This window comes from Mauremys mutica, chromosome 1 (genome assembly GCF_020497125.1).
Source record: "Mauremys mutica isolate MM-2020 ecotype Southern chromosome 1, ASM2049712v1, whole genome shotgun sequence".
Lineage (NCBI taxonomy): Eukaryota > Metazoa > Chordata > Testudines > Geoemydidae > Mauremys > Mauremys mutica.
The window spans coordinates 360,712,259-360,732,426 of NC_059072.1; the positions used below are offsets into that span (position 1 = coordinate 360,712,259).

At 46.4% G+C, this 20,168-nt stretch overlaps 2 protein-coding genes across 2 annotated transcripts; both read right to left on the reverse strand.

The window, feature by feature from the left end:
* Positions 1 to 620: 620 nt before the first annotated feature.
* Positions 621 to 7,486, reverse strand: LOC123374377 (olfactory receptor 51G2-like). The gene is made up of 2 exons (XM_045024290.1): positions 7,226 to 7,486; positions 621 to 2,152 (listed from the first exon to the last, which is right to left on the reverse strand). Exon 2 carries the CDS (start codon positions 2,110 to 2,112, stop codon positions 1,177 to 1,179), a length of 936 nt encoding a protein of 311 aa, XP_044880225.1. The 5' UTR covers positions 2,113 to 2,152; positions 7,226 to 7,486; the 3' UTR covers positions 621 to 1,176.
* A 7,379-nt stretch (positions 7,487 to 14,865) lies between these two features.
* Positions 14,866 to 16,047, reverse strand: LOC123373946 (olfactory receptor 51G2-like). The gene has a single exon (XM_045023296.1). The coding sequence runs from the start codon at positions 16,041 to 16,043 to the stop codon at positions 15,108 to 15,110; it is 936 nt and encodes a 311-aa protein (XP_044879231.1). The 5' UTR covers positions 16,044 to 16,047; the 3' UTR covers positions 14,866 to 15,107.
* Positions 16,048 to 20,168: the final 4,121 nt, after the last annotated feature.

Consider the following 20,168-nt stretch of genomic DNA (forward strand, 5'->3'; position numbering starts at 1 on the left):
ATTCTGTTCTTTCAATATATTTTGTACCCTGGCAATACTGTGTCCCACTGATTATCCTCATTCCACCAAATATCTGTGATGGCTATTATATCAATACCCTCATTTAATAAGAGACAGTCTAGTACACCTTATTATTTAGCTTTCTGCATTAAAGGATGTACATGTATGGGACTTTTTTTATTTAATTGTTTCTCAACAGATCCTACCTGTATTTTATCATCTTCCATCCTCTCCTCCTTACTAGGACATAGAGAATCTCCATTAGTCTATCCTCTCTAATGGATGTCACTGTCCAAACGACGTGCTCGTCTGCACCTGTCAGCTTCATCCCAGCCCTTAGTTTAAAAACTCCTCTACGACCCTCTCACTGTTAAGAGCCAGGGATGTGCTTTGATTTCGGCGTAGGTGGAGCCCATCCTTCCTGTATAGGCTCCCTCAGTCACAAAAGTTTCCCCATTTCCTAATAACACATGCAGCACTGCTCTGCCTCAGTGGCATTACACTCAGATGGGGTGGACTCATCCGGTGCGTGGTGCACAGTCATCAATGGAAGAGGAGCTGCCTAAATGCTCCTGGGGCTCCTGCTTTAATCATGTCTCTGACTCGACTCTGTCACATGCACCAGGCTGAGGACAGAGGGAAAGGGGGGTGACTGTGTCACTTAAGTAGCTCCTGAGCACAGCCCCATGGATCATGCAGTACCCAGAGTGCTCAGGAAGGGCGAGGACTGGAACTGCAGAACAGCTCTCAGCTATTTCCCTGGCTCGTGGATGTTTAACCAGAGACAGAACGGTGACAGGTCAGGTGTAATGGGAAACAACATCCACATCCCTTCTCTTTATTGGCTCTATCAAGAGGAATTCTGAGGTCGGAGCAGGCAACGATACAGCTCTTTATAAGCAAACATCACACTGGTCCACTGGCTCTCCATGAACACAGACACATTGTAAAAGCTGCTACCTGCCTTGGTCTCCTTCCCCCAGTGTGTTAGCCTCCCTCACCAGCCCCTCTCCCATTCTTTCAGGCCTTATACCATGTCTGAACCTCTCTTTATAGAGTGGACTTCAGTAGATCGTGTCATCGCGGCTGTAAGGTACTGAATAGAATAGGTGGTCGTGGCCTGTGTTTTTCATCTCCCACGTCACTGGCCCTGGAGCAAAGTGATGGACTGACCCTTCATTTGAAGAATACCCTGATTATCCTCGCATGAAGGTGTTTGCTTTTTACGCTGTACACAATTGGGTTCATAAGTGGCGGGACAAACACAGAGATGTAGCCCAGGAGAAGGTTGAGCAATGAAGGAGAGCTCTTCCAAAATCTGTTTATCACAGACAAGCCAATCCGTGGTGTGTAGAAGAGCAGGACAGCACAGAGGTGGGAGACACACGTGTTCAGGGCCCGAAGGCACTCCGCGTGGGACGTGACTTTCAGCACTCTTTGGAGGATCATCACATATGAGAGGAAGATGAACAGTGAATCCAACCCCACCACGGTAACTATAAGAAAGAAGCCATAGATGTTGTTGACTGCGATGTCTGAACAAGCCGTCTTAATAACGTCCTGGTGCAGGCAGTAGCAATGGGAGAGGACATTGGTTCGACAATATCGGAACCGTTTAAGAAGAAAGGGGAGTGGGAATATTAAAGACACCCCTCTAAGCACAAACACCAGTCCCATCTTTCCAATTCTTGGCAGGGTTAAGATAGAAGCATATCTCAGTGGGTTACAGATAGCAACAAATCGATCAAAGGCCATCAACAGGAGTACCGATGATTCAATGAATGAAAGTGAGTGAATGAAGAACAGCTGGGCAAAACAAGCATCCAGACTGATCTCCCTGTTGTTAAACAAGAATATATCCAGTGTTGTAGGCATGGTGGATATCGACAAGGCAAGGTCTGTGATGGCCAACATGGAAAGGAAAATGTACATGGGCTCATGGAGGCTTGGATCTGTTTTTACAATGAACAGAATGACTGAATTTCCTACTATCGAAATAACATACATTAAGCAGAAGGGGACAGAGATCCAGAGATGGACGTCTTCCTGCCCTGGTATCCCCGTGAGAAGGAACACTGCAGAGCTAAACTCAGTGTCATTGACAGCTGACATAATGTCCTGAACAGGTCTAAGGAGTTTTGAAATATCCTTCCTGAAAGAAAAACAATCCATGAGACTAGATGATATTTAACGAGACATCTTTCTGCTCTCAGTGCAAGTCTAGAGACTCCCAGGAGCTTAAGGAAGCTAAGCTAAAGCATGGTCTTGGATTTACACCATCGATAGGAACATAGGCATTGCCAGACTAGATCAGACATTTAGTCCATCTGGCCTCGAATCAAATGCCCAGTAGCAGATGGTTCAGAAGAAGGTGAAAGAAGCCCTGAAATAGGCAGCTATGAGATAACCTGCTCCCAAGGAAAGTTCTCCCCGAGGCCCACTAATTAGACATATATTGTAGTATAAATTAGGAAGGTTTAGATCCCATCTAAGAACTTTTTTATTAAGTCTTCACTAGTGTAATTGGATTTTCTGCTTACCCATATAAACATCCAGTCCCTGTTGGAAAACTGTTAAGCTCTTCGGCCTATTGATATTGTTAAGAAAAAGTTAAAATTTAGCTAACAACTAAGATAAAAAAACAGAACAAGCAGGAATGTTTTAGTAGAATTTAGTAGCAAGGACATTGACAATTGTAAACATTTGATAAGCTTATATGGTCAATGCCCGCCTAGAAACTCAGCTCCTAGAACAGAACAAACCCTCCCTTCATAGCTCACCGAATATCTGTAAGCACTCATCCCTACCCTCCCACCGCGCCTCCTTCTCCCACAAGGTAGTCATAAACCTTTGATGAAATTAGGATAACCTCTTTGTGGGAGTACTGTTCCTATTTTTATCTTTGTTCAGGGTTCTCTCTTGATTTGTAACATCTCTCTCTGTATGTACAAATAAATGCAAATGAATTAATAAGAAAATGTATATAACTGGCCTCTGTGGCACCATATTTCCGAAGCTGCTTTTGAGTCTTTTCGGTAGTGTGAACAAACCCCCTTCAGTATTGTCTGTGCTTGCCTGATTCTTGGGGGAGGGGGACGATATTTTTGCCTAACAATATCTTGTGGTTGGGAGTTCCACAGCCTACTTGAGCACTGTGTGATTTTACAGTTGTGACTCATAGACTTTAAGGTGAGAAGGGACCATTATGATCATCTAGTCTGACCTCCTGCACAATGCAGGCCACAGAATCTCACCCGCCCACTCCTGTAACAAACCCCTAACCTATGTCTGAGTTATAGAAGTCCTTAAATCATGGTTTGAAGACCTCAAGGTGCAGAGAATCCTCCAGCAAGTGACCCGTGCCCCATGCTGCAGAGGAAGGCGAAAAATCTCCAGGCCTCTGCCAATCTCCTCTGGAGGAAAATTCCTTCCCTACTCCAAATATGGTGATCAGCTAAACCCTGAACACGTGGGCAAGACTCACCAGCCTGCACCCAGGAAAGAATTCTCTGTAGTAACTCAGATCCCACCCCATCTAACATCCCATCACAGACCACTGGGCATACTGACCTGCTGATCATCAAAGATCAGTTGCCAAATTAATTGCCAAATTAGGCAAATTAGAGCTTTCCACTGACACCCTTTCTTGCCCTCCATTTTGGAGTGTGGCCCGTTGTACCATGACATGTGTGTAAACATGGCAAGTGCATAGTGAAAACGGTCAGTGTATTTATCTGTCCTACATTGAAGCTCTTTGTTAATGTGTTTCCTTCACAGGCGGAGGGTAAGAAGGCAAGGGAAGGCAGGCTGCTCTTGGTCTGGTGCTGGGTCTGGCGGCTGGGTCTACGTGGCTGCCCAGCCCCCTCGCTCCAGGGCCGGAAAGGTTGGGGCTGCTGCACACTGTGGGGGGGGAGTGAGAGGGGAGGCGGGGGTGCTTCGGGGCTGGGGGCACTAGTCTGGGACATGGCCTGTTGCTGCGCTGGGGGGCTGGTTTGGCTCCATGGAAGGGGTGGGGCCTCAGGTGGAAGGGGTGGGAATGGGGGTTTGCCTGCCGCAGATGGGGGTTCACCAGCACCCATGGTTTCCTTGTCTGATTTTTATATATACGTATATATTATTTTCTCCATGTCTCAGGTTCTATGTTATGCCACTGTGTCTTTGCAGTAGAGGGATAAATTCCTAGGGCCAATTTCTTAATTCAGTAATAATGACTTCAACTCTATCATTACAGATTTACATGTGTAAATTCAACCAGACCCGCACCCGATTAAATTTCTCTACCAAATACTCCCAGAGATACACTCTGACATAAAGTGCTTTGTCTGGCCAAAGCTGACTGACTCCAAGGAGTTCGATCATCCTGCAGGATTCATTTTATCCTCACAGGACCTGCATCCTCTCCCCACGCAAGGGTCTGTAGATATTTGGCAAGTTACAAGCTAACATAGTCAGATTGGCAGGGGAGGGGTTGGTGTCACAAATGGGCAAGTAGTGCAAACACTAGGTTTACACAGATATCCAATTGAGGGTGCAAGTTACTTCAGCCATGCTCATGTACGAGATGATAGGTGTAAATTACATACAACCCTTACTACACTCCCCTTTCCTGCACCTTAGCTTTACTCTTTGCTTCTTTGCTGAAACACTGACCAGCACTTCGGTTCTCTTAGGACTTCTTTAAAAGTGTTGCACCTGTATTGCAGAGTGATTGAGTGCACAACTCTGAATATAAGTGTTAGAAACAGCTTTTGGTCAGTTATCAGGAGACAGAATGATAAAACTGTTCACTAAGCATAGAGTTAATAACACAAACCATTGCAAACAGTACTTGGAGTACTGCTGAAATCCTTTCTAGAGCTAAAACCATTAATTAGTAAACTTAGTAATGTTCCTTCCTGTAGAGATTCCAACAACTTTGTTGCTGGGTTTCGATATACCTGCATGTCATGTTTTTTTTATTTGTAATATTTTTATTACAATGAAAAGGCTTGGCATAACATTTACACATCTGTACTTTAGTACACACATGTGAAGCCATTCTTTCTCCTCTGATCTTCTTTCAGAGATGATTTCTCAGGATAGAGACGTGATAGAGGGCAACAAAAATAATTAGGGGGCTGGGGCACATGACGTACAAGGAGAGGCTGAGGGAACTGGGGTTATTTAGTCTGCAGAAGAGAAGAGTGAGGGGGGATTTGATAGCTGCTTTCAACTACCTGGAGGGGGGTTTCAAAGAGGATGGAACTTGGCTGTTCTCAGTGGTGACAGATGACAAAACAAAGAGGAATGGTCTCAAGTTGCAGTGAGGGAGGTCTAGGTTGGATATTAGGAAACACTGTTTCACTAGGAGGGTGGTGAAGCACTGGAATGCGTTACCTAGGGAAGTGGTGGAATATCCATCCTTAGAGATTTTTAAAGCACAGCTTGACAAAGCCCTGGCTGGGATGATTTAGTTGGTGTTGGTCCTGCTTTGAGCAGGGGATTGGAATGTATGACCTCCTCAGATCTCTTCCAACCCCATGATTCTATGATTGTATGACTTAAAATGTACTGTCTGTCATCTGCATTTCTTCAGAACCTGAACAGATTGCAGCGTCTCAGCCCTCAATCAGTCGCTGGTCAGCAAAGAAAAGTCTAGTAGCAATGCTGTCCCTGGGTTAATAGCTGACTGGTTCTCCTCAGGTTCTGTTCTGTCAGTCTGCAGCCTGTAACCAGAGTGGTAACAGCCATTGGGATCAGTGTGGAAAATATTCATTCCCTGAGCTCTCACTCTCTTGTACAGAGTAACCCCAGCACCTGTTATTCAGCCATAGTGACGGTTTCCAGGAAGTGGATTTCAAAGTCAATTGCATGAGTATTCATGGAAATGGAACTTCATTTCACACAGGAAAGTTGTCTATTGCTCTCTCTCTCTGTTTTTTTTTCCCTCTTTCTCTCTTTGTCTCTGTCCTGTATTCATAACATCCATAGCACCGGGGAATGGCATACTGTCAGACATGCCATAAGGAATGCGTATGTTAAATCCAGTTGTTGGGCTGTTGCTGTAGAGCTATATTGGGTTAACTATTGGGATGCTGACATTATGGTTATATTGGCTGCAACCATTGTGGCTCTTCTTAGTTTAATAGCAGGTTGCTGAAAAACAAGCAGGAAGGGAAGCAACAGTTCAGGAAAAGCCATCGCTCACTAACCACCCCAGGGAGATTGAGAGACAACACCAGAGCTACAAGCTGGGAAGAGCCTATATCTGGGATCCAGCCATATCGCACAGCTTGTTTTGTCAGCGCTGGGAGTCTCTCCAGAGGTGGGGCAGCTGTTGCTGAGGTGCTCTTCAGACTGACAGGCACAGACACCTCTGGGGATGTCCGAAGGCCTTGCCCTGCCTTGGTCTCATTCAGAGTGGGAGAGCTTGGGGGTCAGAGATGTGTACAGACTGTTGTTTGAAAACCCTTCAATTCTCCATTGTTACGCTTTATTGCTACTGTTCAGATTAAAGAATAGTTTGGTTTGGGAAGGCTGGCTGGTCACTCATCTCACCACTAGTCACAGGTTCCCAAAGGGAAGAATTGCAGGACACTGTCTGAGGGTGGGAGGATTATGAGATTCTACCCCATGAGAGGGAAGGTTATTTTCCCTGACATCTGGCACTAGGAGACTAGGGAGGGGGGCGAGATGCAGGTAGCCCTGTAACTCTTAGTGGTATCTACAGAGCAGAGATGCTAGAGCCCTCAGCCATTCAGGAAACAGAAATATCCCCTATCTGACCTGTTACCACGGAGCTGCGCAGCTCTGAATTGCTGCCTTCATAATCAACCCAAATAATAAAATGCATTTGCTGATTAAATTTCCAGAAGCAAATAAACCTGTGGCAATTTTTGAACTATTAACTGATATTCTGTGGGGTCTCCTTTCACTCAGTCCCTGGCAGGATCGGGCCCAGAGCACACTGCACCTCCAGAAATGGGACCCACTGAGAAAACCTCATTTGGGATATTGCGGTTTTTTTAACACTCCAAGCTCGCTTGGCATGTCAGATTTGTGTGCAGCTTCAATAACCCCCTGAGGAGCACGGGCAGTTGTAGGGGAGGGGTTCCCAAGCTCCCCAGTGCTACCAGCCCACCAGCCCTTCAATGAGTCACCCTGACAGCCCAGCTGAGTCCTCTGGCACTGCACAGCCTGTTCCCTTCACTTTGCATTTTTAAGATAGTGAAACTTGCCAACGTACCCAATTCCTGCTACAAGGGGAGCCGCTGACACCAGAAGTCTTCACCCTAAAGATCAAGGAGTCATCGGAGAAGTTGCACAGGCAGCAGGCAGTGTCTGTTCAGATAGGGAGGGAACTGTCTTTATGAAGCATGTCTGCACATTCCCCTGGGGGCCACTTGGCCATCAGGGAACCTCAGCTGCTTGGCTCAGTGTGCACCAGCTGTAACCCCTGTCACAGCCAATGGCAAACTGCAGGCGGCAAAATCACAGAGGCTGTGGGTGGTGCTACCTAACTGGACTGCTGAACCGGCCCTGCTGCAGGATCTGTTCCTGGAATCTGGGCTTGTTGTCACTGTTTGTATGGTTCTGATTAGTCACAGAGCTACCTCGGGGGCGGCTGAGTAGTAACGATGATGATGTCACAGCTGGGATCCAGCTGAAATAAATACTTATAATAATAATGAATAATAATGAATAATAGAGGATCAGATTTCTCCCAGAGTGCAAGCTGGGAAAGGGAGACTCTACAACGCTGCAAACTTGGAAATTTCCTTGGATCATTCCAGTAGGATATACACTTCTTCTCTGTTAGGGTGGTTAAGTGCTGGAATAAATTCCCAGGGGGTTATAGAAACTCCATCTTTGTAATTTTTAAGGGCAGGTTAAACAGACACCTGTCAGGAATGGTTTAGATAATACTTTGATCTTCCATGATCACAGGAGTCTGGACCTGATGACCTCCTGAGTCCTGCAGTTCTCCCTGAAGCATAACAGGATGCCCCAGGATCCATGGGGACCTGAAGTTATAACAGATTTCAGTGACCACTGGTAGCTGGGCACCCCAATCCCTGTGCTTCCACAACTGCTCTAGGACCCTCTCCAGCTCCCTGCTAGCACAGGTTCATCAAAGATGTGCTACCAGGGCCTGTCACAGTAGCCACTGCCCACAGGATCTGCTGAAGGGGCCTTGTACCAGATGCAGGGGGCTGCACAGAGGTGCAAAGGCTGGTTAGAGTAGCTGATGAACACAATACCCCAGCCGTAGACTGGTCAGGAGGTATTGACCTTTCTATACCCAGAGTGCAGCCATAGACTCCGTCAGTGCCACCTTCATTATGTCATGATGGAGAGGCAGATGAAGAGCCTCCAATTACTCTTGGGGATCGAATATCTCAGCTCTGTAAACAAAGACCGTTGCCCATCTATGCCACGTTGAGTGGAAAGTGACCTATATTAATGAGTTTGCCTTATACAGATCTATGTGCAGTGCAAGATGGTATCAATCTTGGTTTATACTCCACCAAGGGTGCAAGCCCGGGGAGCTGGGAAATTGGCTGTTGTCTCCTGTTTGTCCTTGAGTGATTTAGGAAGAAAACACTCAGGTAGCTTAGTTGACATTCACCCAAGAGTTCTGCAAAACTCAAATATCAAATTGCAGAACAACTAACGGTGGTGTGGAACCTGTCACTTAAATCAGCTTCTGTACCAGATGATTGGCAAATAGCTAATGTGATACTGATTTTTTTAAAAAGGCTCCAGAGGCGATCCCAGCAATTACAGGCCTGTAATCTTGGCTTCAGTACAAGGCAAACTGGTTGAAACTATAATAAAGAACAGAATTATCAGACACATGGATGGACATGATTTGTTGTGGAAGAATCAGCACGGCTTTTGCAAAGGGAAATTATGCCCCATCAGTCTATTAGAATTCTTTGAGCAGGTCAACAAACATGGACAACGGTGATCCGGGGCATACAGTGTACTTGGACTTTCAGAAAGCAGTTGACACGGTCCCACAACAAAGGCTCTTAAGAAAGATAAGCAGTCATGGGGTAAGAAAGAAGGTTCTCTCCTGGCTCAGTAACTGGTTAAAAGATAGGAAACAAAGAGTAGGAATAAATGGTCAGTTTCAGAATGGAGAGAGGTAGCTACTGATGTCCCACAGGGATCTATACAGGGACCAGTGCAGTTCCACATATTCATAAATGATCTGGAAAAAGGGGCAAACAATGAGGTGGTAACATTTGCAGACGAGACAAAATTATTCAATTTACTTAATTGCAAAGTAGACTGTGATGTGTAACAAAGGGATCTCAGAAAACTTGGTGACTGGGGGAACACATGTTTTTCTTGACAAATTCAAAGTAATGCATATTGGAAAAATATAAATCCAACTTTACATTCAAAATGATGGTTCCAAATTAGCTGTTACCACTCAAGAAAGAGATCTTGGAGTCATTGTGGATAGTTCTCTGAAAACCTCTGCTCAATGTGCAGAGGCAGCCAAAAGAAAAGCTAACTGAGTATTGGGAACCATACGTGGTGGATATAGAATGCCAGGACAGGCTAAGCCTCCCTTGGTGCAGCTGTGACCTCCGGATGCCAGTTGTGGGGTTTGCACAGGGAATTTCTCGCTTATTATTGGGTAAGGTTGGCTCACAGGAAACCCGTTGGGAACTGCCAACTGATGTGCTGAGACTACCCCTGAGCCTATTTCCCCTGACAGCTTGAGACTTCAGAGCCCTGCCTGGTTTGAGTCAGACACGCTAGCCTGCTGCAAACCCAGACCCAGGTCTGAACCGCGTCCCCCAAACAGCTGCAGGCTTAACTGAAAACAGCTTAAGAAGTGTTCCTGTCTTTAACACTCAGATGCCCAACTCCCAATGAGGTCCAGACCACAAATAAATCCATTTTACCCTGTATAAAGCTTATGAAGGGTAAACTCATAAATGTTTTGCCCTCTATAACACTGGTAGAGAGATATGCACAGGTATGTATCTCCCTCCCCCAGGTATTAACACATACTCTGGGTTAATTAATAAGTAAAACGTGATTTTATTAAATAAAAAATAGGGTTTATGGGGTTCCAAGTAGTGACAGACAGAACAAAGTGAATTACCAAGCAAAATAACATAAAACATGTAAGTCTATGCCTAGTACAGTAAGAAAGTGATTACAGATGACATCTCACCCTCAGAGATGTTCCAACAAGCTTTTTTGGCTAATAAATCAGCATGATGATTTTCCTGAGCATATAGCCCTATTTTAGTAGGATCTTGCACCTTCTGACTTATGGGTCGCTGTTCTAGAGTGGATACTTCACAGGCAGTTTGCCAATATTCTGTAACCGTGATGCATATTTAAGTGGAGCTCCATTTGAGAATGTAAATCCATAAGCATCCCATACTAGTAAAAGCATTTTGTCACTGAATTACATACCCAAGCTGAATCTGAAGAAATGATCAAACGATGAGAGTTTCATCCAATTTGCTTGGTTCTGAACTTAGGCCTGTATTGCCCGTATCACCTCTGGAGCCTATTTAAAAGTCACCATCACACCTGATGTGCACAGGAAGGTCTTTTTCTCTAAAACTTGTTACATCCCTCCTCTATGAATACATTCTGCACCTCCCAAGGGGGTCCCGCCTTTTCCCGTTTGATAACCTCTGGATTAGATAATCTATTCTCTCCTTCCAGCCTTTAATTTTATGACTCTATGTATCATTGTCTTGAGTGGATCTTTATCTTGGCTGTAACTTGAACAAATTGCTATTGTGAATATTGAAAGGAACTCAAGAATAGTTGTTTGTTAAGAAGAATTGGTATTGTCACAGTAAAACAAGGATACATGGTCCCTTTACCCTCCTGTCCTTGGGGGAATCTCATAATTGTTCCACTCTTTGAACTGGGAACAGTACCCTAGCTATGCTAAATCCTTCTCACCATGCAGGTCTGACTGGACACCTCAGTTTCTTCCCTTCCGGTGCTTGTGACCAACACTATACAGTCACCCCAGCCTCCCTAAAACAAATAGGTTTAACAAGCAGAAAAAAAAGCATTAGGAAAAGTCGTTAAAAATAACAGGCAGCTGTCATATGTCTGCACTCATCTGTCTCATATATCACTGCAAGCTAAGTTAGACGGGCTTTGCTCTGGAGATAGAGGAACAGATTGGCCCAACTTACATTCTTTTGGGATGCCAAAGACCTCATGGTACCCAGCCTAGTTTCCCCGGGACCATCTTTGTCAGGGTTCCCTCCCCACCTCTGAACTTTAGGGTACAGACGTGGGGACCCACATGAAGACCCCCTGAGGTTATTTCTACCAGCTTAGGTTAAAAACTCCCGAAGACACAGATCCTTCCTCGTACCTTGAATTAGGTAATGCTGCCACCACCAAGTGACTTAAATGAACATTTAGGGAGGGCCACTTGGAGCCCTCCCTTCCCCAAATATCTTCCAAGCCCCTAAAGCCCTTATCCTGGGCTGGCTTGAGAATAATCCCCCAAGACCCTACACCCCCTTTACTGGGGAGCTTGAAAACAATATCCTCACCAATTGGTACAGGTGAACACAGACCCAAGCCCTTGGATCTTAAAACAATGAAAAATCAATCCGGTTCTGAAAAGAAGATTTTTAATTTAAAAAATGATAAAAGAATCACCTCTGTAAAATCGGGATGGTAAGTACTTTACAGAATAACAAAAGACTCAAGAACATAAAGGATCTCCCCTGTAGGCAAAACCTTAAAGTTACAAAACCAAGGATAATCGTCCCTCCTCCTACAAAGGAAATCACAAGCCAAAATAAAAGTAAATGTAACACATTTCCTTGCTAAATACTTACCAACGCTATAGGAGTTGGATGGCTTGCTCTGGCCAAAGCCCCATGGAACAGACAGACAAAAGCCTCCCGCACCCCCCAGTTTGAAAGTATCTTGTCCCCTTATTGGTCCTTTGGGTCAGGTGCCAGCCAGGTACTTGAGCTTCTTAACCCTTTCCAGGTAAAAGAGGATTTAACCCTTTACAGGGTAAAGAGGGATTTGATGCTACCCTTAGCTGTATGTTTATGACAATCTTCCCATCTGTTTGCCCCTTTCTTGTGGAAGCAGCCTCTGCTGAAACCCTGTGAGCTTGGGCCCAGTCACCGTAGTGCTCTGTGCTCAGTGTGTTACGGGGTCAAGGTGTGACGCTGACCCTTGCCCTGAGACAGCTTTCTCCCAGACAGATGTCTACGATGAGACCTCATGTCTGTTGCTCCATTGTGTGACAGTTAGACCCCATGACACTCCAAATCTCACCTCAGACACCAGTGCTGTGCTGAACTTTTCAGCCATCCCGAGATGCTCCAACACTCCCTCATAAATCCACAACCTATCCCTCACTGTTACTCCTGAGCACCCTACATTTGCCACACACACCAAGGGGCTGGAGTCACAGGGCTTCCCAGAAGCAGCTGTCACAGGGATTGTGGTAAAAAGCCTTTTATATACAAATGTCAGAGGTGTTTCTCTGTGGAACCCTGACATAGCCCTGAGCTTAGGGTCTCAGAGTATCTGAGCACCTGGAATGTATTTATCCTCCTGCCACCACTGTGAGGCCTCACCTCCTGCCTCATCTTTTCACACCAGGCCCTTCCTCCTACTCCACCACTTCCACCAAGACTCCTACTCCCAGCTAGGCAGGAGCCAGGCAATGGTAAGAGGGGCCCTGGGAGCCCAGATTGCTACAGGAAGCCCGGACTCTTCACCTTCCCTAGAGGGTGCATCCCAGGGGCTGGGGACACTGGCTGGGGACACATTTTGGGCCCTTCCGTCTAATGCCAAGAACAGGTGGAGGGTCTGGGGCTCTTCACAGAGGCTCGGCATCCCTGAGCAGCCCTTACCATGGCCCAGCTCTGGCTTCTCTCCTGAAGAGAGGATGGAGTCTCAGGTACAGAGGAGGAGAAGGAGGGGGATGTTGGGGGAAGGGATGGGGCAGAGAGGGGGCCTCAAATGAGAACAACAGGAGCATAGTTGCGTGTCACAGAGGGGACGGGGCTTCTGCATGTGTCCTGCGTTTTCCTTTGAAAAGGTGGTTGCCTTACAGTGAACGGGCTGGGCTGGGCTAGGAGCTTGTTGTGCTTCTGTGGGGGAGCTGAGTCCCATTTGTGCCCGTTTGCATTGCTAGAGCAGCACAAACAGAGGGGACAGGGAGGGAATCTGAGTCTGAGTCTCTTGCCAGGACTTCTGTGTGTCTGACCCTCATTCACACATAACTTTTTTAATGTATTTATCTTCTCACCACCTCTGTGAGGCAGGCCAGGGCTATTATCCACCTCTGCAGAGGCCATACTGATCAGACCAAAGGTCCATCTAGCCCAGTATCCTGTATTCGGACAGTAGCCTCTGCCAGGTGCCCCAGAGGGAATGAACAGAACAGGGAATCATCAAGTGATCCATCCCCTGTCGCCCATTCCCAGCTTCTGGCAAACAGAGGCTAGAGACACCATCCCTGCCCATCCTGGCTGATAGTCATTCAGGCACCTGTCATCCATGAATTTATCTAGTTCTTTTTTGGACCCTGTTATAGACTTGGCCTTCACAACATCTTGCGTGTTCCAGGACTAGCTGCTCCAAGACACAGTCATTTAAGATGTCAAGAGACTTTATCTCTGCATCCCGTCCTGAAGTGACATGTACCCAATCAATATGGGGACAGTTGAAATCCCCCATTTTTATTGTCGGTTTTTTTTATTTTAATAGCCTCTCTCATCTCCATAAATATTTCACAGTCACTATCACCATCCTGGGTAGGTGGTCAGTAATATATCCCTACAACTATATTCTTATTATTAGAAAATGGAATTTACACCCATAGAAATTCTAAGGTACAGTTTGGTACATTTACGATTTTTACTTCATTTGCCACTCCCTCACCAGCATGACCTATTCTGTTCTTTCAATATATTTTGTACCCTGGGATCACTGTGTCCCATTGACTATCCTCATTGCACCAAGTTTCTGTGATGGCTATTGTATCAATACCCTCATTTAATATACGGCACTCAGTTCACCCATCTTATTATTTAGCTTTCTGCATTGCATGATGTAATTGAATGGGACTTTTTTTTATTTGATTGTTTCTCAACAGATCCTACCTGTATTTTATCATCTTCCATCCTCTCCTCCTTACTAGGACATAGAGAATCTCCATTAGTCTATCCTCTCTAATGGATGTCACTGTCCAAACGACGTGCTTGTCTGCGCCTGTCAGCTTCCTCCCAGCCCTTAGTTTAAAAACTCCTCTACCACCTTCTCACTGTTAAGTGCCAGAGATCTGGTTCTATTTTGGCTTAGGTGGAGCCCATCCTTCCTGTATAGGCTCCCTCATTCACAAAAGTTTCCCAATTTCCTAATAACACATGCAGCACTGCTCTTCCTCGGTGGCATTACACTCAGATGGGGGTAGACTCATCAGGTGCGTGGTGCACAGTCATCAATGGAAGAGGAGCTGCCTAAATGGCTGTGCCTGGGGCTCCTGCTTTAATCATGTCTCTGACACGACTCAGTCACATGCACCAGGCTGAGGGCACAGGGAAAGGGGGGTGTCTGTGTCACTTAAATAGCTCCTGAGCACAGCTGGTACAGCCCCATGGATCATGCAGTACCCAGAGTGCTCAGGAAGTGTGAGGACTGGAACTGCAGAACAGCTCACAGCTATTTCCCTGGCTCACGGATGTTTAACCAGAGACAGAACGGTGAGAGGTCAGGTGTAATGGGAAACAACATCCACATCCCTTCTCTTTATTGGCTCTGTCAAGAGGAATTCTGAGGTCAGAGCAGGCAACGATACAGCTCTTTATAAGCAAACATGACACTGGTCCACTGGCTCTCCATGAACACAGACACATTGTAAAAGCTGCTACCTGCCTTGGTCTCCTTCCCCCAGTGTGTTAGCCTCCCTCACCAGCCCCTCTCCCATTCTTCCAGGCCTCATACCATGTCTGAACCTCTCTTTACAGAGTGGAGTTCAGTAGATCGTGTCATCTCGGATGTAAGCTCCTGAATAGAATGGGTGGTCGTGGCCTGTGTTTTTCATCTCCCATGTCACTGGGGCTGAAGCCAAGTGATGGACTGACCCTTCATTTGAAGAACACCCTGATTATCCTCGCACGAAGGTGTTTGCTTTTCACACTGTACACAACTGGGTTCATAAGTGGTGGGGCAAACAGAGAGATGTAGCCCAGGAGAAGGTTGAGCAATGGAGGAGAGCCCTTCCAAAATCCCTGTATCACACCCAAGCCAATCCGTGGTGTGTAGAAGAGCAGGACAGCACAGAGGTGGGAGACACACGTGTTCAGGGCCCGAAGGCACTCTGCTGGGGACGTGACTTTCAGCACTGTTTTGAGGATCATCACATACGTAAGGAAGATGAACAGTGAATCCAATCCCACCACGGTGACTGTAAGAAAGAAGCCATAGATGTAGTTGACTGTGATGTCTGAACAAGTCATCTTAATAACGTCCTGGTGCAGGCAGTAGCAATGGGAGAGGACATTGGTTCGACAATATCGGAACCGTTTAAGGAGAAAGGGGAGTGGGAATATTAAAGACACCCCTCTTAGCACAAACACCAGTCCCATCTGTCCAGTTCTTCGCAGGGTTAAGATAGATGCATATCTCAGTGGGTTACAGATAGCAATGAAGCGATCAAATGCCATCAACAGGAGTACTGATGATTCAGTGAATGAAAGTGAGTGAATGAAGAACAGCTGGGCAAAACAAGCATCCAGACTGATCTCCCTAGAGTTAAACAAGTATATACCTAGTGTTGTAGGCATGGTTGATATCGACAAGGCAAGGTCTGTGAAAGCCAACATGGAAAGGAAAATGTACATGGGCTCATGAAGACTCGGATCTGTTTTTATAATGAACAGAATGACCGAATTTCCTACTATTGAAATAACATACACTAAGCAGAAGAGGACAGAGATCCAGAGATGGATGTCTTCCTGCCCAGGTATCCCGGTGAGAAGGAACATTGCAGAGCTGAATTTGGTGTCATTGACAGCTGACATAATATACTGGACAGGTCCAAAGAGTTTTGAAATATCCTTCCTGAAAGGAAAAAAAAAATCCATGAGACTAGATGATATTTAACGAGACATCTTTCTGCTCTCATTGCAAGTCTAGAGACTCCCAGAAGCTCAAGGAAGATAAGCGAAAGCATGGTCTTGGATATGCACCATCGATAGGAACATAGGCAGTGTCAGACCAGATCAGACCTGTAGTCCATCGAGCCTCGTATCCTATGCCCAGTACCAGATGGTTCAGAAGAAAGTGAAAGAAGCCCTGAAATAGGCAGCTATGAGATAAACTGCTCCCAAGGAAAGTTTATCCCCAAGACCCACTAATTAGACATATATTGTAGTATAAATGAGGCAGGTTTAAAGCCCTTCTACGAGCTTTTCTGTTAAGTCCTCACAACTGTAATTGGATTTTCTGCTTACCCATATAAACATCCAGTCCCTCTTTGAAACCTGCTAAGCTCTTGGGCCCACTGATAGCTTGTGGCTGGGAATTCGGCAGTCTACTTGAGTGCTGTGCAATTTTACAATTGTGACCTTTCCACTGACAACCTTTCTGGCCCTCCATATTGGAGTGTGGCCCATTGTACCATGACATGTGTGTTGATAGTGAAAGCGGTCATTGTATTTATCTGTCCTGCATTGAAGCCATTTGTTAATGTGTTTCCTTCACAGGCGGAGGGTAAGGACGGCAAGGGAAGGCAGGCTGCTCTTGGTCTGGTGCTGGTGCTAGCAGCTTGGTCAACGTGGCTGCCCGGCCTCCGCGCTCCAGGGCCGGAAAGGCTGGGGCTGGGCCGCACCCTGGGACGCGGGAGGCTGGGGAACTTGGGGTGCTCTGGGCCTGGGGCACTGGTCTGGGGCATGGCTTCTTACTGCGGTGGGATCTGACTTGGCTCCGTGGGCGGGGGGGGGGGGAATTCGAAGGGGTGGGGCCTTGGTTGGAAGGGGCGGGGTTTGGGCTTGCCTGCCCCAGGTGGGGAGTCAACACCACCCATGGTTTTCTTGCCTAATTTGTATATATATTATTTTCTCCTCTCCTCAGGTTCTATGTTTTGTCACTGTCTCTTTGCAGTAGAGGGATAAATTCTTAGGCCCAGTTTCTTAATTCAGTAATAATGACTTGCAATGCATCACTCCAGATTTACGTGTGTAAATTTGACCAGAACCAGGCCCTATCAAATTTCTCTATCAAACACTCCCATTGATACATTCTGACCTAGAGGAATCCCTCCAAGAGAAGCTGAAGTTCTTTGACTGGCCAATGTTGACTCATTCCAGGGAATTCAAGCATCGTACAGGCCTCATTTTATCCTCACAGGATCTGCATCCTCTCTCCATGCAAGCGTGTATCTTTGGGATTTCTTCAGAACTTGAAAAGATCGCAGCGTCTCACTGCTCGTTCAGTCATTGGTCAACAAACAAAAGTCTAGTAGCTCCTCTGTCCCTGGGTTAATAGGTGACTGGTTTTCCTCAGGTTCTGTTCTGTCAGTCTGTAGCCTGTATCCAGAGTGGTAACAGGCACTGGGGTCAGTATAGAAAATATTCATTCCCTGAGCTCCTACTCATTAGTACATACCCCAGATGTGTTATTCAGGCATGAGGAGGGTTTACAGGAATTTCAAAGGCAAATGAATGAGTATTCATGGAAATGGAACTTCATTTCCCACAGGAAAGTAATCCATTGCTCTCTCTCTCCCTCCCTCTCTCCTGTATTCATAAAATCCATAGCACCCGGGAATGGCATACTGTCAGATATGTAGCTGAGCTGCCATAATGAAGGGACATGTTAAACCCGCTTCTTGGGATGTTTGCTGTAGAGCTATAGTGGGTTAATTATTGGGATGTTTAAGTTATGGCTATATTGCGAGAAACCAGTACGGTTCATCTTAGTTTAACAGCAGGCTGCTGGAAAACAAGCAGGAAGGCAAGTAACAGCTCAAGAAAACCCATCATTCAGTCAGCACTTCATGGTGGTCGAAAGACAGAACTGGAGCTACAAGCTGGGAAGAGCCTATTTCCGGGCTCCAGCCACATCACACAGCTTGTTTTACCACATATGGGAATCTGTGCAGAGGTGGGTCAGCTGCTGTGAGAAGCTCTGGGGATGTCTGAAGGCCTTGCCCTGCCTGGGTCCCTTTCAGAGTGGGAGAACTTGGGGGTCAGAGACGTGTACAGACTGTTGTTTGAAAACCCTTCAGTTCTGCCATGTTACGCTTTATTGCTACTGTTCAGATTAAAGAGTAGTTTGGTTTGGGAAGGCTGGCTGGTCACTCCTTTCACCACTAGTCACAGACTCTCAAAGGGAAGAACCACAGGACAGAGTCTGAGTGTAGGATGATTGCGAGATTCTACCCCATGAGAGGGAAGGTTACTTTCCCTGACATCTGGCACTCGGAGACCAGAGAGAGGGATGAGATGCAGTTAGTCCTGTAACTCTTAGTGGTATCTACAGAGCAGAGATGCTAGAGCCCTCAGCCATTCAGGAAACAGAAATATCTCCTATCTGACCTGTTACCACAGAGCAGCACAGCTCTGAATACCTGCGTTCATAACTGACCCAAATAATAAAACCTCTGAAAATGCATTAGCTGATTAAATTTCCAGGAGGAAATAAACCATTAACTGATATTCCATGTGGTTTCCTATCACTCAGCACCTGGCAGGATCGGGGCCAGAGCACAATGCACCTCCAGAAATGGGACCCACTGAGAAAGCCTCATTCAGGAAATTGCAGTTTTTTAACACTCCAAACTTGTTTGGGATGTTAGATTTGTGTGCAGCTTCAATAATCCCCTGAGGAGCATGGGCAGGTGTAGGGGAGGGGTTCCCAAGCTCCCCAGCGCTACCAGCCCACCAGCCCTTCACTGAGTTACACCGACAGCCCAGCTGACCCCTCTGCCACTGCACAGAACATCTGCCAATGGAAACACCTTGTAGCCTTTTCCCTTCATTTGCATTTTAAAGATAGTGAAACCTGACAACTTACCCAGTTCCTGGTAGGAGGGGAGCCGCTGACACCAGAGGTTTTCACCCTTAAGGACAAGGAGTCATCGGAGAGGTTGCACAGGCAGCAGGCAGCATCTGTTCAGACAGGGAGGCAACTGACTTTATGAAGCATGTCTGCACATTCCCTTGGGGGCCACTGGGCCATCAGGGAACCTCAGCTGCTTGGCTTCGTGTGCACCAGCTTTAATCCGCTCATGGCAAATGGCAAACTACAGAAGGCAAAATCACAGGGGATGCCTGGTGATCCTACCCAAAGTAACTGCAGTGCCAGCCCCGGTGCAGGCTCTATTCCTGGAATCCGGACTTGTCATCACTGTTCATATTGTTCTGATTAGTCACCTGGCTATCTCGTGGGCAGCTGAGCAGTAACAATGATGCTGTCACAGATGTGATCTTGCTGAAATAAATAATAATAATAATCAATAATAGAGGATCAGATTTCTCCCAGACAGCCTCCTGTCCTGAATTACACACCCAGAGTGCAAGCTAGGAAAGGGAGATTCTACAAGGCTGCATACTTGGAAACTTCCTTGGATCATTCCAGTAGAATATAAACTTCCTCTCTGTTAAGGTGGTTAAGTGGTGGAATAAATTGCCCAGGGAGGTTGTAGAATCGCCATCATTGTAGTTTTAAGAGCAGGTTAGACAGACACCCGTCAGGAATCGTCTAGATAAGACTTAGCTCTTCCATGATCACGGGAGTCTGGACTTGATGACCTTGCAGTCCTGCAATTCTCCCTGAGCCATAACAGGTTGCTACAGGATCCAGGGATCCTCAACGTTATGCACAGATCTCAATGATCCACTGGTAGCTCGGCCCCCCACCCACAATCTCCGGGTCTCCACAGCTGCTCTAGGACCCTCTTCAGCTCCCTGCTAGCACAGGCTCATCAGAGATGTGCTACCAGGGCCTGTCACAGCAGCCACTGCCTGCAGGATCTGCTGAAGGGGCCTTGTACAGGGTGCAGGGGGCTGCACAGAGATGGGAAGGCTGGTTAGAGTAGCTGATGGGCACAATACCCCAGTAATAGACTGGTTGGGAAGTTTTGACCTTTCCATACCCAGAGTGCAGCCATGGACTCCGTCAGTGAAACCTTCATTTACGCTATG